At 42.3% G+C, this 16,138-nt stretch overlaps 2 protein-coding genes across 8 annotated transcripts in view; one reads left to right on the top strand and one right to left on the bottom strand.

Annotated features, from left to right (window-relative positions):
• Positions 1–1,866, top strand: part of megf6b (multiple EGF-like-domains 6b) — a 103,415-nt gene extending 101,549 nt beyond the window's left edge. The window contains exons 37-38 of the mRNA XM_046075247.1: positions 443–571; positions 875–1,866. Of these exons, the coding sequence (XP_045931203.1) occupies positions 443–571; positions 875–936 (191 nt within the window). The 3' untranslated portion in view covers positions 937–1,866. The remainder of the gene's footprint in view (positions 1–442; positions 572–874) is intronic.
• Positions 1,858–16,138, bottom strand: part of kcnab2a (potassium voltage-gated channel subfamily A regulatory beta subunit 2a) — a 75,224-nt gene continuing 60,943 nt past the window's right edge. For 5 of the 7 annotated variants that reach the window (XM_046075554.1, XM_046075556.1, XM_046075555.1 and 2 more), the window contains 10 exons: positions 13,941–13,985; positions 13,368–13,412; positions 13,072–13,115; positions 12,731–12,817; positions 11,072–11,157; positions 10,404–10,524; positions 9,846–9,940; positions 8,488–8,608; positions 6,445–6,533; positions 1,858–5,583 (listed from right to left, as the gene is read on the bottom strand). In XM_046075554.1, the coding sequence (XP_045931510.1) occupies positions 5,494–5,583; positions 6,445–6,533; positions 8,488–8,608; positions 9,846–9,940; positions 10,404–10,524; positions 11,072–11,157; positions 12,731–12,817; positions 13,072–13,115; positions 13,368–13,412; positions 13,941–13,985 (823 nt within the window). In that variant the 3' untranslated portion in view covers positions 1,858–5,493. The other 2 variants (XM_046075553.1, XM_046075557.1) reach the window with 2 other exon arrangements.

Consider the following 16,138-nt stretch of genomic DNA (forward strand, 5'->3'; position numbering starts at 1 on the left):
GGGGGGGGGGGGGGGGGGGGGGGGGGGTAACACAAGATGTAACATGTTGGGTAGAGAGCTTTTAGAGATGCTTGGTTTGTTACTATGGACAGAGCCAGGCTAGCCGTTTCTCCATTTCCAGCCTCTATGCTAAGTTAAGCTAACCAACTGCCTGTAACACCAAAATCTGTAACTTAAACCCATATGACTAACCAAATTGCAACCGCTTCACAACGTACACAAAGCCTCTGACACTTAACTTCCCATTTGTGTCACAGAATCTGATAGGTCACACATTTTGGTGTCACACCGGCTGTGACTTGATATTTACAGTACAGATATGACAGTGGTCTTCTCATCTCATACAGTAAGCGTATTTCCCAAAATGTCAAACTATTCCTTTAAATTTACATCGATCTCTGTGTAGTTTCGTTAAACCTTGTTCATGTGTGTTTCATGCCAGACTGCAGAGCAAATCGTTACGGGCCAGACTGCGCAGAGACCTGCGAGTGTGAGAATGGGGCGCAGTGCGACCGACGCAACGGCCGCTGCACCTGCCTGTACAGCTGGATCGGACTCTCCTGTCAAGAAGGTACAGTAATGAGGAGCCGGCATGACATGCACCCCCCGCTGTCTTAACAGTTATCTTGCTTCATCATTACATCCACACGGACAGCAGGTGCCGAGCTCTGCTGACTGTGGTCAGAACAGAAGAGGCATTTCAGCTGACTTGGTGAAATAAGAGTAAATAAGTAGTTTAAGTGCTGACAGCAGTCAGTCACTGGCTGCTTTGGGAGCTGCAGAGGCTGCACTTTCTCCTTCTATCGTCGTCTTTGTTACAAATCAAATATGAATGTTTCCAGAGCCTCACAGCTCTGTGTGTGCATTTCCTCAGGTGGACCTCCACGCCTCGCCTACAGCAGCAGGGGAGGCTCGCAGCACAACAACTCATTATAGCACCGCCATCTAGCTGGACCAACTACAACTGGGACAGATCGGCTACATTTTACCGAGGTGACTCAAGTGAGTGAAAGATTGTGACAGGAACTTGAGGCAGGCTGCTGGAGGACCTTCGTGGAAATAGACTCTCTGATGAGAACTGCAGTTTCATGTTTGGACCTGAGCTGGATCATACTTTTTTTTGCGTGCCAAAGTGTCCTTTGAACTGTTGAAGCTCGTTTCAAATAGCCTGACCTCACTGGTACATTGTGATTTTGCCGCAAGTTGAAGTGAAACACCTCTTTAGTCTTCAGGATTAAAATGTCTCCTCAAAAACTACATCCAAAGTGCAGCGTCACTGCACTTCTGGCATTTTGTGTTAAATATTTTGTCCTCTAAATACCTTTCTGCAGGTACTGTATATAAAATAATCAAATTTTTTATTGTTGGATATGATGCAACCTCTTAAACCTTTGAAACCATATTTCATTACTTGCCAGTAGTATAAAGTTGTTTTTCAATCTATACATTATGACATACTACCCTCAGTCAAGTGGTGTTATGGTGCTTTACTGTACAATGCAACAAAGACTATAATGATCCTGAGACTTTTATAGTGTAATATGACAAAAAAGCATTCCTAACTGACTAAATATGCCTTAATGGACAGCTGGAATGTTATAGTTCACAGGATTACACAGCTAGCATTCATTTGCGCCTCCTCCAAGGTTAAGTGTCTAAAATTTTTCTTCTGAATTGATTTTGTGTATAAATTGCTTCATATTTATATTTCACACTGCTGTATACAATTGAATGTTTAAAATGCATCCTTGTATTCTACTGGATGAAAAAGGGCTTTGCAACTCTACCAAATCTACAGTCCAGAAAACAACCCAGAATGAGGTTTTACACATGAATGCCAATAAAGAGAGACACATAAGGGTTTAACCATTCTTAATTTATCATTATTTCATTGAAGCTGTACATCCTGTCTAAATTCAGATTCAAGCACAGTGCAGATAGCAATGCCTGCAAAAGAAAATTAAAAAAGAAAAGAGAAAAGGCAGAGGTGATCACAACTAGAAATATATACAAAGGTCAAACTATATACAGGAGATACCAGGCTCTCACCTCGTCACTTCAGAGCATTCCTCATAATGCATACACAAGAAAATGTCGTTCTTTTTGTCAGTCTTCAAATTGATACAATACTAATAGGAAAAATGCAGCATGATGAAAAAAATAACAGTTCTTTTAACTCTCTCTAGTGCATTAAAGGCTAAAACATAAAAAATATATTCTCTGTATAACCTAGTACCTTCTGTAAAATAAGCTCTGTCCATGTGTGTGTGGCTCTGGTTTCATTTCTGAACTTTCAGTTAAACATTTAAATGTTAGAACAGCAAACATGATGAAACTAGGACCACTTAAAGCACGACTTTCTCCTACACAGGCGAGGGCACCGGGTAACGACCCTTCAGCTTTAAAACATTTGAGTTATTTCAACTATGTGCAGAAACTGACGGTCAAACAAAACGCAAAAGCGATAACATTTAAAGTTAATTTGGGGAAACACACTTGGTCGCTCTCTTGCAGAGAGTCTGCACACTTAAAGCAGCTGGCTAACTTAGCATAACAACTGGACACAGCTAGCAGGGCTCTGTACAAAGGTCTGCCTACCAGCACCTTTAAAGCACAAAGCGTAAAAACATTTTTTGGGGGGGGGGGGGGGGGGGGGGGGTTATGAACAAGTATTGTGTCAAAGTCTGTCGCACCCCTTGGACAGTGTTTCCCGCACTGCTGCCCTCTGGGGTTGGAGTTACAGTGAAGACCCACAGAACGTTGCATTTGCCAGCAAACTGTTATTTGTTTGCTGCCAGTGGGTCTCCTTTTTTAGGGCTTAGGTTAGGTAATGGTTAGCAGAGACAACTGGCTGGGTTGAGGTTAAGCATGGCAGGGTGTTAAGTTTGGGTTCAGTTAAGTACGGGGAAACCAACCTATTTCTTGGCCAGGACCAGTAACTTAAGTATCTGTACGAATTAAACAAACAAGATAACCTGTTAATTAGGGAGCTTTAGAGGAGCTGGTAGGTGCATTATATTACTACAGTAAGACCAGCAGTTTCCTCCCCGTTTCCAGTCTGTATGCTAGGTTTGTCGGCTTCTGGCGGTAATGTTAGCTTCATATTTATTTGAGTGTGGTATCAATCTTTTTAGCTCTTGGCAAGAAAGTAAATGCATTTTCCAAACTGTTGAATTTGTCCTTTAACTCCCTGCACATGTAAGTATTAAGACAAGGAACTCCACAAATTATATTAACTGATGTTAAGATCGGCTTGCATCAGATTTATTCACTCAGACACAGCAAATCAAACGTGTACACGGGTCAACTTATACAACAGGCTAAAGCACAGGATTAGTTTTGTTGCCGCCCTCCCTCTCCTTATATAGATATATAGATATATATACACACAACCACACACACAAAAACAGGATCAACAGCTGAGACATTAAATCATTTAGCTGTTTTTAAATAAATCACCTAGGAGTAACGAAGCAGACTGTTAAACCTCATCTGCACAAATCCCTCACAGTGACGTTCACTTTGACTATCCCCTCCTTCTCATTCACGTCGCCATTCCCGTGGATGTGACAGTTTTCCTTAATCTGTACCTTTTCTGCTAAGAATCAATAGTTTATCAGCTGTTAATAAAGATTAGTTATCCACACGTGCTAGTAAGCGGCGTCGCGTCACCTTGCTTGTCACGCAGGTACTGTACGCTGGGTGAAGAGGGCCCATGCTTTGAGGATGTGTCGCACGCTATCCCACTTGTGCTTTAATCACAGTAAGAGAGCACCCAAAGGAGAAAGAATGATATAGGTTGGCGTCAATTTTTTTTGCAATAACACTTCTGACACGCCTCAGGTCGTACGTCGCCTGAAACAAACCTTACCGATCCTAAAGCAAGTAGCTTTGCTATGCATTCTGTATATGAAGGACGTATTTGTTAGCTAGTATAACAGCATTGTCAAGTAAAGATATTTATGAAGTAAAATCCGTACCATAGATAGTTAACAAGCTAGACAGCACATGCGTCAAAATGAGTTCTATAATCTTGCAGGAAGTGAGAGTGAAACGCGCGGGGTGTGTGATCAAAGAGATGAAGAAGAAGATCTTTGGCTCAAGCCACACTAAAATGTCACTGGTCCTCTCCAGTGTCCACACATGAAAGAAAGACAGACGAGTAAATACAACCTCCTGACCATGAGCACGCCAACGCACGACTAAAACCACCTGCTGTGTTCCCTGAGCTTCTGCCACTCACTGATGAACTGGACACGCGCCACCTCTCCCTTCGCAAACAAACAGCACTCCCACCAGTCAGCTTTCCCGTAGATACTGGGGACATGAGACAAGTCGGGCCAGAGGGGCAGCTGTCGAGCTGCTCGTCTACGCCAGCGCCCGCAGCACAGTCTGGTGCAACTGTAAATAAGGCAAAATGCTTGAACAAAATTTGATCAAGGACAAGTATCCATGAGATGTGGAGCCAGCACTGACACGACCACTTCCTGTCCAGTAAATCCTCAGCCTGAAAAACAGAACAAAGGCCGGGTAACACAGTGAAGCAGGGACGGATGAACAGCTAACCTCGTCAGCGGCAGATGAGATGCCCTGACGCATGCGACCTGCGCTCCTGGCTGGTTGTCACGGACGGTTCACTGGTCAGGACGGTAGAGGGGGCGTTTGTTCCCCTCCCCTCCCCAATCCTCGGGCTTGCCACGCTTGTGTCGGAGCGTCAGGCTGGACAAACGTACTGCCAGTGAAAACGCAGAGGGAGGATGAGGAGAGGGAATTATCAGGAGGCGATGTGATTCTATAGTGCAATGGCTGAGATAAGACTATTGTAATACCCACCCTCTCCCCTCCAACATCTATACTGACAATACTAAAGTGCTGATAAAGCCCCCCTCCCCGAGGAGGCTCGTACACCGATAATGTTGACAACACAAACAAACAGTTTTTTAGAGAAACCTTGATGGACTCGTACAGTACACTGGTGTTTGTAAACAGAAGGTCCAAAGAACAAATGCATGGCTATGGTACATGTGCAACAGAGTAGTTCTCGTATATTCATACAGTTAGAACTTCATCTTCTTTTTAGTTGCGTTCAGTTTTAGAAAGAACAAAAAAAAAAAAGAGCTAAAAAAAAAAAAAACTCTGGCTGCCAAGCAAGCGTGTGCTTATTTTTTTTAAAAGATTTTTTCTCTACGGTTTTAAAATACGTTGAGCTGAATTGAATGTATAACTGATTAAGTATGAGCGCATATCCCTAACGTCTCTTCCACTTATTGTCTTTCCTTGTCAAATCCCTTCCTTTCCTGTGGAGGTGACTATCCCCCCCCCCCCTTTTCTTAATCTTATACCCGTGACTCTAAATGAGTTGCCCTGGGTAGCCTTGGTGTGGCCAGACTCATGCGCCAGGGTCTCACTCAGTAAAAGCTCAAGCAAACAGAGGATCAGGCAAAGGTGGGGCGCTGCGGCTGCAGGCCTGCCGGGCGGGGGCCATGCTGCGCGTTAGGAGCGGTAGTCCTTTTTACTGTACGGCTTGTTCCCCAGGATGCTGTCCACCTCGTGTGTGATGGACGACGACAACTTTGGAAGAACCTGTGACAGGAGAGAGACACGAAGGGTGAATGTATGTTACCGCTTGTATCTACCGTCAGTGGGGTTTACCATTGTTTAACGGTTTCTTTTACATTGTCTGCAGGAGCACATCACAGCCTCTAGATCATGCTGAAGGGTGACTTTTTGGAGTTGTTACCATCGTTGTGGCTTTAAGATTGTGTAGTGAAGTGTAAAAGTAGGCAGCTTTAAAACTGATCTCCAGTTTATTTACAGCTTGTGGATGGTTTTTAAAATAACACAGTGGTTTGTTTTTGTACTCACATTCAGCTGCTGTTGTTTATACAGTGGAGGACGAAGCATTCAGATGCTTTACTGAAGCAAAAGTTGCAATGAGCACAAGCCCTCCCTTCAAAGTTTTACTCAAGTAAAAAGGGTTAGCTAAAAGTGTGAGCAAAATGCCCCTGTCAGTGTTATTATATATATTCTTTATTATCACACACACACAGCATCGGAATAGAGAAGAGCAGGAATGCTCTTTCTTGCAGACCAGACATGATATGAGGAGAGGATGTAAACCCCCACCGTTCTGAAACCCCATTAAAAGAGTGCATCTTATCAGGAGAGGAAGAAGTGGCCTTGAGCTCGTCTCCAATCCCCCTGGCAACTGATACTCTGCTGACCTTATTAACTCGGTACAGTAAAGCACCCAAGCGTGCAGCTGCAAACTGCCCGAGAGACCAAGCTGTACCCAGGAGAGGAGGACTGCTGTTACGACTGTAAGGCACGGATACCGAAGCTGATGAAACGGGTCACATTTTCACAAGTTAAGCCACTGATGTGCTCGGCAGAACAACAAGCACGTCTACACACACACACACAAAGTGGTTTCCGTGTCCTCACCTGTATTGCTCCTATGTTCTCCATCAGCTGGTCGGTGTTGGACGCCCCTAAAAGGACAGAGCTCACCCCCTCGTTCCGTAGACACCACGCTGCAGGAGACCAGTAAACAGCAATGACACCCCTGACATGGACTATGGACATACACACACTCTGACAGCACTATTTACACACAAACACACCATTTCCACATAAGCGCCTTGCAGACACTTGTCAAATGACAATCTTTGATAAAACATGGAAGCTACTGCAACATGTCCTTCTTAGAAATGAAATATTCTCTGGTCACACATCACAATAACACTCTCCTAGATCCTTTACTCGCCACAATACAAAAATACTCAACTACAAGCTATACATTTAGGTAAACTTTTGAATGCAGAAGCACTATCAGCGTAGCAGAACATATATATTTTTTATTATGAATTAACATGTAAACAGCAGCATTTTAAGTTAGGTAGCTCATTTTAATTACTTTATACATAATGTATATTAATTTGTATACTGTAAGACAATTTAATCTATAATTGTATTTTATAATATACATTTTGTATATTAACTTATCTAAAGTTGAGTGGTAACTTTCTGTGAAATTGGGTACGCACCAATCCAGTTTAATTTTTGACTGATTCCAATACCTCAGCACAGGGTATCCTGCTGGCAGAGCACTGATCCGATACTCCTAAATTTAAAATCTGTATATCTCACTGCGTGGAATTCACTGAGACTTTCTGTTGCACTTAAAAACAAAGTAAGCAGCCCGCCATGACTGAATGACTGCAACTGATGGCAGAAACTCTGGATTTTAAAAAGACAAAAGAAACCGTGCCCGAATCCTGATCCGCTTGATAAGTGTCAGTCTGCGTCGATACCAGTCCAGTGTAATGGATCAGTGCATCCCTTTATGAAATAAATGTAACTGAGCAATACTTCTCTCTGAATTGTAGTGGAAGTACCAAAAAACTGCCCTTGAGTATGGTACTTCAGTAAATGTACTGCTAGCTATAATATGCAATGAACACTTCGTGATCTCTGAACAAACAAAAAACGAATCTGTTTGGTGTGCTATTATGATGGTGAGCTGTATGATACAACTACATGCTTTTGCAATTGAGGAAAATACACCTTTAAGCGGATTACGGCATAAAGGGAGGGAGACTTCAACCATCTCATTCCTGAATTTACCACCAGCCCTCAGTCTCAAGCCAAAGGCAGGAAGGACTCTGTCATAGTGATATAGTTTTTATTCAATACTGGGAGTGCCACAGTGATCTACAGGACTGCCTCGGTGGACATTAATCTTCTGCGCTGCCTTCAGGAGCGCTGGAAGGATTTACGGTAAATGGGTGAGATGAGGGTGTCCGCTAATGGGCCGTGAAACCTAATCTATGACACCGCATTACTGCCAGGGTGAAAAATATGCCGTGATCTGCGCTGAGATAGAAAGAGGAGTCCCAGATTTACTCGCTGTGTCACCAACGCCTGCTGCTTTAACAGTCCTCACAGGGGCGTATGTCGTCGGGGTTTGCACATTCTCACTTTCCTGACCGGCAGTCAATCGATTTCAGGTCACTCGCCGGATTTATGTCTGGGATGCTGTTTTAATGCCGACACTGGAAACTGTTAAATACATGTCAACACCAGGGAAAACCCACAGATCTGCGTATACATACATACATTTATACTGTAAATGTGTTTGAATACATTTGGACAGTAAATTTCAACATAAGGAATGCAAAGGGGCCGTGCCAGATCCTTGTTTAGGAGACACCGTATATAACGTTAATGCAATTCCTATTGGTCCCTGAGAGACAATGACATAAATGATAGATGAGTCATTTCCCTTTTCTTGCTTTACTCCCTATTTTCTCATTAATATCTTTAAAAAAAACAACAACAAAAAAACCAGTTGTTACAGCACAGACACACACGTGACAACACAACACAGCAACAGTCATACCAGATGGCGCTGACCTCGGCCCGTCCGAGGCAGAGGGACGGACAGACAGACAGAAAGAGAGAGAGCGGCAGAGTGTATCTGCGTACCGATGGCGAGTTGGGGCAGAGTGCAGCCCAGCCGCTCCGCGATTGCCTGCAGCTCTTTCAACTTCGCCTGCTGACGCCGGCCCTCCTCGCTCAAGATCTTGTCCTTCAACCACTGGTAACCCTGTCGAAAACACAGCACACCTGCTCAAAAACACAGCCCTGCTCACACCGCTGCGCCGCAGCTCCTGTGTCACCAGGGCCTGTTTTTAAACAAGTGACACTGTCTCCTGCCATCTACGCCTCAGCCAGGGAAACATAGCTACAGCTATGCTTACTGACATATTTTTAGTTCAGTTATTATTGCAAAGTTACAAACATTAGAAGAAGAAAAATTCTCTACTTAAGCTGACTATTACTGTACATGTTGAAATCATATCCATTTGTTCTCAACTGAGTCAAAACAGTGATCTTTATACAGCATCAAGAATCAGGAATTATACCATTATGCCGTTAGTAACAAGTTAGACAACAGTGAGAATAGTCACTGAGTTAATGAGTCAAAATACCACAAACATCCACAGGCAACACTGAACCAAACAGGAAGCAGCACAACTGCACAACACCAACATGTAGAGCTAGTTTCATGAATCAGGAGGGGTCTAATCCACAGTCAGACACACAATCCACAGATAAACAACATGCCACTCCACTACAAGCACACATCATTGCACTGAGCCAGGTGTTAGCTTCTCTTGTCTTGTGTTGGACTCAAAACTTACTGGATGTCAAAATATAGATAAAAAGTGAAATCTGTGGTAGTGCATTAAAAATTGTGTTACTGCTCTCTTCCTGAGTTAATCTGTTACTTTAAAGTGAACTATTTTCAGTGAGTGCTCACTGAATTAAATCATTAAATGGGAGGAAAAGCATTTTTTAGTGTTCAGTTACTGTGGCTGTGCTGTTCCCTAAATCCTTTCAAAAAATGATTCTAGGTCACGTATGAGTTGCCTGGCAGAACATACTGGATTGCGTCATGATTCATCTACCAGTTTTATGAGTTTAAAAACTGTTGGTATCCATAGTGTCAATTTTAAATAAAATTATACACATGCTGCACTACTAATGTTCTGTGCGTATGCATTTTTGTGCACATGTATTGTGCGCTAAAATGCGTTAAGCTGACACCAGCTGGCAAACGGTGTTGAACAGCACTGCTGGGGAAGAGGTACACACAGAGCATGGCGTCAACATGGCACTGACAACACACAGATATGAGGTGTGCACAGTTACAGAACCTGAAAGACACAAACACACAGTAAACAAACAAACAACCTGCAGGTAAACACAGAACAGTGACACCAGCACAGATGATCGGAGTGGGATAGAGACAGGAAACAGAGAGAGCGAGGTATGTCTACCTTCAGAGAGGCCCGAGAGTAGGGAGGCACCCTGCCGTCATATTTCCCTGAGATGATCCCGCAGGCCAGTGGTGACCACGTCATGGCCCCCACACCTGAGAACAAAAACATGTAATCATCACAATCAAGAAAAAAAGGTGTGCCTCTTTCTTTTAAAATGGATTTTAAGATGAGCCTTTTTTCACTGGCTTGACAGGACTTTGTGTGTCTTCTTGTTACTCAAGTCACAGACTGCTGATTGTATAATTTGTGACAACTTACACAAGACTTGAACCCATTTAAGTCTGGATGGGCCCGTGCACAATTACATAGACAGTGACGCACATCTCTGAGGCTGGAGTAGCCAATGACAGCTTCACAGCTTAAAAACAGGAACCGAGTGGATTTTTATCTATTTACACGGGATGAAATCTCAGGCTTTCACAAAGAGATTTTAGAACATGATATCTGTTGCTGTACTTTGATGTACACGATGCTCATCCTCTGACTTGTGTGTCCATATGCCACAAAGAACGGAAATCTTCCCTAGTCTGTCAGTTTTTGTCAAATTGTGCTCACCGATCTTATGGAAGAGCTCAGGCAACTGCACCTCCACCTTCTCTCTCTGGAACATGTGGTACTCAGCCTGCTCACAGATGGGGGGAATCTGGTTGAACTGTCGCGCCACAGAGTATGCCTCCTAAAGGAAAATTTGGAATAAACAAGATTAGGCACATATACAGTACTACATATATAGTATAAAGAACAGCAAGACAACTTATTTGTGATGGAAGGAAAAACTTAAGCCAAGTTGGAAGTAGGGCTGGGCGATAAAACAATAATTATCGCAATATAATTTATTTTGTTGAGGGAAAGGGACTGAAGAAAGATTGCGCTTAATTTTACTCATGCATTTTTGTAGAAAAAAGAATGAATCATAATTGTTTTGGATGTTCTACCTCAGATTTGTTAAGTGACCCACTGTTGGGCATCAAGTGTTTCTCATGTTCTGACTATAAAGAATAGTTCAAAACCACAATTAACCATCCGGTTTCTTCAACTTTCACTTAAACTTGTAAGAAACAATGATTTGACTTTCATTGTGATAATTATCGATATCAAATGATATGAAATTTTTTATCGTCATAACACTTCTGATCAAATCGGCCAGCCCCGGTTGGAAGTTAATATTTACCCTAAGTTCCCCTGTAACTTTTCGGACTGCGCACAATTACTCAAAGTCTCACCATTATCTCCATTGGGCTCCAGCGGGATGTTCCCCAGTACATTGCCATGCCTTGGTTTATCACATGGGTCATTGCTCGAACTGTTTCTGCAAGTAAAAATACACAAAAATGTTAAAAACACCATCAGTGCTGGAGTCACCCTGTTGTGTTTACTAATTAATATTTTTTCAGTTTTTTTCTTTTTTCTGTTTTTCCACTCTCTATGGCGCTCCGTAGAACCGACAATGTCCTGAGAACCTACCGTTACTGTATGCCTATCTGAGCTGCTTGTTCTTTATTATTTTGAAAATGTATTTGTTATCATTTGCAATCCAAATGGCCAGGCCATTCAGGGTAGAAGACCGAGAAGTGGAAAAGCTGATTATGTTAATCAGAATGCTGAGTGATTCATTCTGATGAGGATGACATCTATTCATAAGGGGACACCAGAATCTGTTTGTTTGTTTATTATCTGCAACATGCTACAGGGGAACATAAAAAGAGCCCAGTGAAATAAATAAGAGGTGACAGGCATATTTGCACCAGTTCATATCTGTAAATCACAGACAAAACATCTTCGCAAGGTTGACAAGCTGACTACAGTTTGTATTTTAAAATTGATGTTCTATAAAACATAACAATATGATGAGGGTTTATTATTTTTTTTTTTTCCACTAACGTGCTGCCTTGTAGGCTTGACTGAATGTTACACAGATTAATCTCATGCTATCCTGTCAACACGTCACTGTATTTTATCTGAAGCCATCGGATAGGAATAAAATTTTTCCAGCCATATCTGACCCTGTGAGACAGGCAGATAAAATCTCACGTAACACCAACTTTAATTTCCGTTTTAGGGACAATTCCTTTTCATTCGACCGCCAACCAAAATACAAAGCATGTCCCAGACAAGATCAGGAGCACCGGAGTGTAATAAAACAGGGGTGTGTCCTCCATTCATCTATCCGCCTTGCTGATGTGCCATTTCTAAAAAGTGCCTCAGACAACCAAATTATCCCTCCTATCATCTAGTGGGTGCTTGGCTTAAGAGGGTTCTCTCCGTAAACTAACAGAAGCTCACCTTCTCTTTACCCTGTACGCTGCCCTTTGGCTACTTCCAGAATAAAATATAACAGATGGTCCAACTACTGTGGATTTTAAGACATAGACGCAAAGCTGTCCATGTGAACTGTGTGCAATCTTTAAAGGGCATATGGCCAAAAGAATTGCCTGGACTTTTATGTCAAACACCAGCTACTTCTGACTAACAAGACACGAAAGTATTGTGAAACAGCCAGAGGCTGTGAAGCATCACACTGAAGGCAGGGAGATGCCCTCTGACCGAACTCTAATCCAAAGGGGAACTCTGACACGGGAGCAGATGCACACTGTGTAACCAGCTGAGTCCACACAGTTAGCTCTTTGCCATTTAAAAAAGGTCTCCAGCATCAGTATCTGTCCTCATTCTGTTTGTGGAGGTGGAAGCACCGCGACAACTTGCAGCATTTAAAATGGATATTTTAGAGGTTTGTATATTTGAGTCTTTGCAGTAGTAAAAGAGAATTTTTTTATGTGCAATACGACAAACCATAAGGCAAACGTGTGTGTGAGAGGGGAAGAGAAAAATAGGTGATATTTCAAAAGCAATAAAGAATACAGTAGAGACAATAGAAGAATTACCTTCCATAGGTGTGTTAGGGTCCGGTCTGTTCGCAAAAACCACATCCACATAGTCTAACTGCAGTCTTTCTAGAGAGGCCTTTAAACCTAGAAATAAGCATTACAGTTAGTAACAGTGAACCTCTGTTGTGCTACATTATTATGTTGTTCATAAAAACCCAATCCATATACTGCTAGATAATTCATGCAGAGGATTCTCCAACTATTTACTGTCCCGGGGTTATTTTACCCAATGCTTTTCTCCAGTATCACCAAGAGAATGCAGCTTTGATTCCCTTAAGCCAAAGCAACTACTTACTAAGTGTTTTTGTTGTTGCAGTGTCTGAAGCACTGCTACTTACCTTCTATAATATGTTTTCGGGATAAACCTCTTTCAGTTTCCGCTCTACAAAAAAAAAAAGGAAAAAAAAAGACATAACTTATAAACAATTACTTGAAATATGACTGGACCTGCCCCTCCACGGTGCTCTAGGAAATGTTCCAGCTTTATTGAAAGTGCCTGACAACAGATCAGTTTGGATGACACATGATCCCATTACCAGGAGCATCAAACAAGTCGAGAAAAAAACAACACAGGAGGATCGTTTCTCATTTGGACATGCATGCTGAGTCAAAGAAGCAACCAGATGGAACTTACTTTCCACCCCAGAAGATCTTTGTTGTTATCACCAGACTCGAACGTCTGAAAAATGGAAAATGAAAGCACATCTGTTACAACACCTGCCAAATACAGAGAATTATGGCATAAAAAGCCTCACATACATTGATGATTTCTAAAGTCTACACAAACCTTATATGGATTTACGGCAAGGATGAAAAGCTCCTATACATCCTTTGGCTAGTTGTGCATTTCTACCGTATTCTTTCAACGTCACACGCGCCCACATCCCACAAAAAGTGCAACTGTGCCAGAGCTCAGCCAGCACCATATAACCAGCCAGAGCTATACAAACGCCAATCTAGCACAGACAAAGTAGAAGGCAAGGCACTAGAAGTTCATCCATTATTCAGGACATTTGAGAAGGGACACAGAAGTTTGGGCATGGCAAGGCTGCCGGTATGAATCTTTCATCTCCCTACCTTACCTTTCCAGTTCACAACACACTGTCTCCCAATATGTGCGAGGAAGGTAGATGATACAAGATTAGGGAAAGCTGACTAGGACGGAAATTAAAAACCACCATAACCAAATTAAAGGCATGCCTCATACCTCCATCCTTTCTTCTTTATGATGTTTCCGAGCACCACCTCTGCCCTGCGAACGCAGACGGAGAGAGGGCATGATTAAATAAAGATCTCTTGAAATGATAAGAGCGTTTACACCCGATAAGGGAGGATCTCAAGCCCTAAATGAAAGAAAGCAGTCCAACTCTGCACACATACTGTATAATGCATAAGAGAGCTTTCAGTGGAAGGCGCGCCTGTTTATGACTGGTGAATTCGCTGCCAGGTCAGAGTCGGAGGGTCCTGAGCCCAGCTGTGCTGTGGAGCCACCACTATGTCACTCATTAGCAGCCACAGTGGTGCTAAGGAGTGACGCTACAATCAACTTGGGGCTTATTAGGGCTGGGCAGAAACTTGTCAGTATGTTTCTCCAGTCCTCGCACTCTGACAAGTAATGAGACACCTGCTCATGACACGGTTTCACATAAAAATGTATTTGGAGAAGATTTGTTTTCATTTGTTTTAGTTGCACTGTTAAATAAAGCTAGCTGCTGTAATCGATGCAGCTTTCAAATAAAGGGTGCTTTGTTGGAAAAAGTGTGTTGAAAACAACAATAATTTATCTCCTCATGACACAGCGCATTAGTGCTCCTTCCAGTGGCGATGTGTCTGTGGCAAGGCAGTCAGATACATATCTAATTACCACAATTACATTGACAGTCAGCTAAACTACAAATTGTGATGGGCATTTTCACTATTTTCTGACATTTTATAGACTGAATGATGAATTGAGAAAATGATCTGCAGATTAATCTATAATGAAACCAATGGTTAGTTGCCCTACTCTGGTTAGCGGTCAGTCACTGAGTGAGCGGGAAACACTGTAACATGACCTCAGTCACAAACAGTCCATCATCCATCTCCCTTTTCTGTTTGATAGTTTATGCTAAACATTTTGATTATGAAACATTAACAAAACTTAAACATTTCAGATCTTCATCCCAACCTTGTATTTTTTTTATCTTTCTTCTCCTTGAGAGGATAAGTTATTAGAGACTGACTCAATGATCTTCTCTGTGTGATTCTTGACAGTTTGCTGTGCCTTGCTCTATATTAATTGCCAACACCTTGCAGGTACTTGCAAAGGGTAAGCAAGGAACTATGAAAATGCAAAGAACTAGAAAGATATTACTTGTTTATCCAGAGGACATGATATTGTTGTCAAGCTTAATATTAAACCCTTCATATGTGTGTTCATTATTTTATTCCTCTTTTGCCATTTATTAAAGGAGGTCAGGTCATTAACAATTTAACCACCACCCCACCCCCACCCAGTGCCTGGTACAGTCTGCTGATCCAACAAGCAGTTTCAGACCCTGCCAGCTGGACCCACACCTTTTTTAAACAACGAGCACTCAAGCATTCCCCTGAGAGCAATAACGTGCGTGTTTGTGTGCATAACGGTGTGTTTATGTGTCTCTGCCAAACACCCACACAGTGCTCTGTGTGTTGCCCTTCTGAAATGTGAGTAATTTGAGAGTCCAAACATAAGGTACAGTGTGCCTTGAGCAGGATGACTTTCTTCGTCCATCCATTAATTAGCTCTTTATTCCAGTGCAGAGTCGATGCTATGACTTACGGCAGAAGCCATGACATAATGCTGCATTATTCATGGTTTTATAATATTTTATTACTTTCAGATTTCTCTGTAATGGTTTGTTCATATTGTCACTGGTTTCACGGAACATCATGCAGTTACTATGCATCTAGAGCAAAATGTGTAAGCCTGAAAGAAAATGAAGAAAACGAAGAAGGAAATTCTGGTCTGCCAATTACTCGCATACTTTGAAATGCTTTGACGCCATGTGTGTGTGTGCTGATAAGCACAACGTGTTTATTTTGTGCAATTACACATATTTATTTATATTTCTGAGAAACAGTAGCCTGCAATATTGGGATGGATACGCCAGTTGGGAATCACAATCAATGTATAAATACCTCTGTGTGTTGAATGTTTGTTTTGTGACTGGTTCTCGTCTCTGTAGGGCTAAGCCAGAACAAACATGCAAAACAAACTGCCAACAACTGCCAAGCACTGTGCGTGAGCAGGCAGGGCGAGGAGTGTGAGCGCAGCTTACAAACCTCGTTTATCTGTCCATGCTCGCAACACAGAACCAGTATTACATTGGCCTGACTGTGAAGCCACCAACACCACTTGGAGTCTGAGTGATTAAGGAATCACAG

The sequence above is a fragment of the Micropterus dolomieu genome, linkage group LG18 (genome assembly GCF_021292245.1).
Source record: "Micropterus dolomieu isolate WLL.071019.BEF.003 ecotype Adirondacks linkage group LG18, ASM2129224v1, whole genome shotgun sequence".
NCBI classification, from domain to species: Eukaryota; Metazoa; Chordata; class Actinopteri; order Centrarchiformes; family Centrarchidae; genus Micropterus; species Micropterus dolomieu.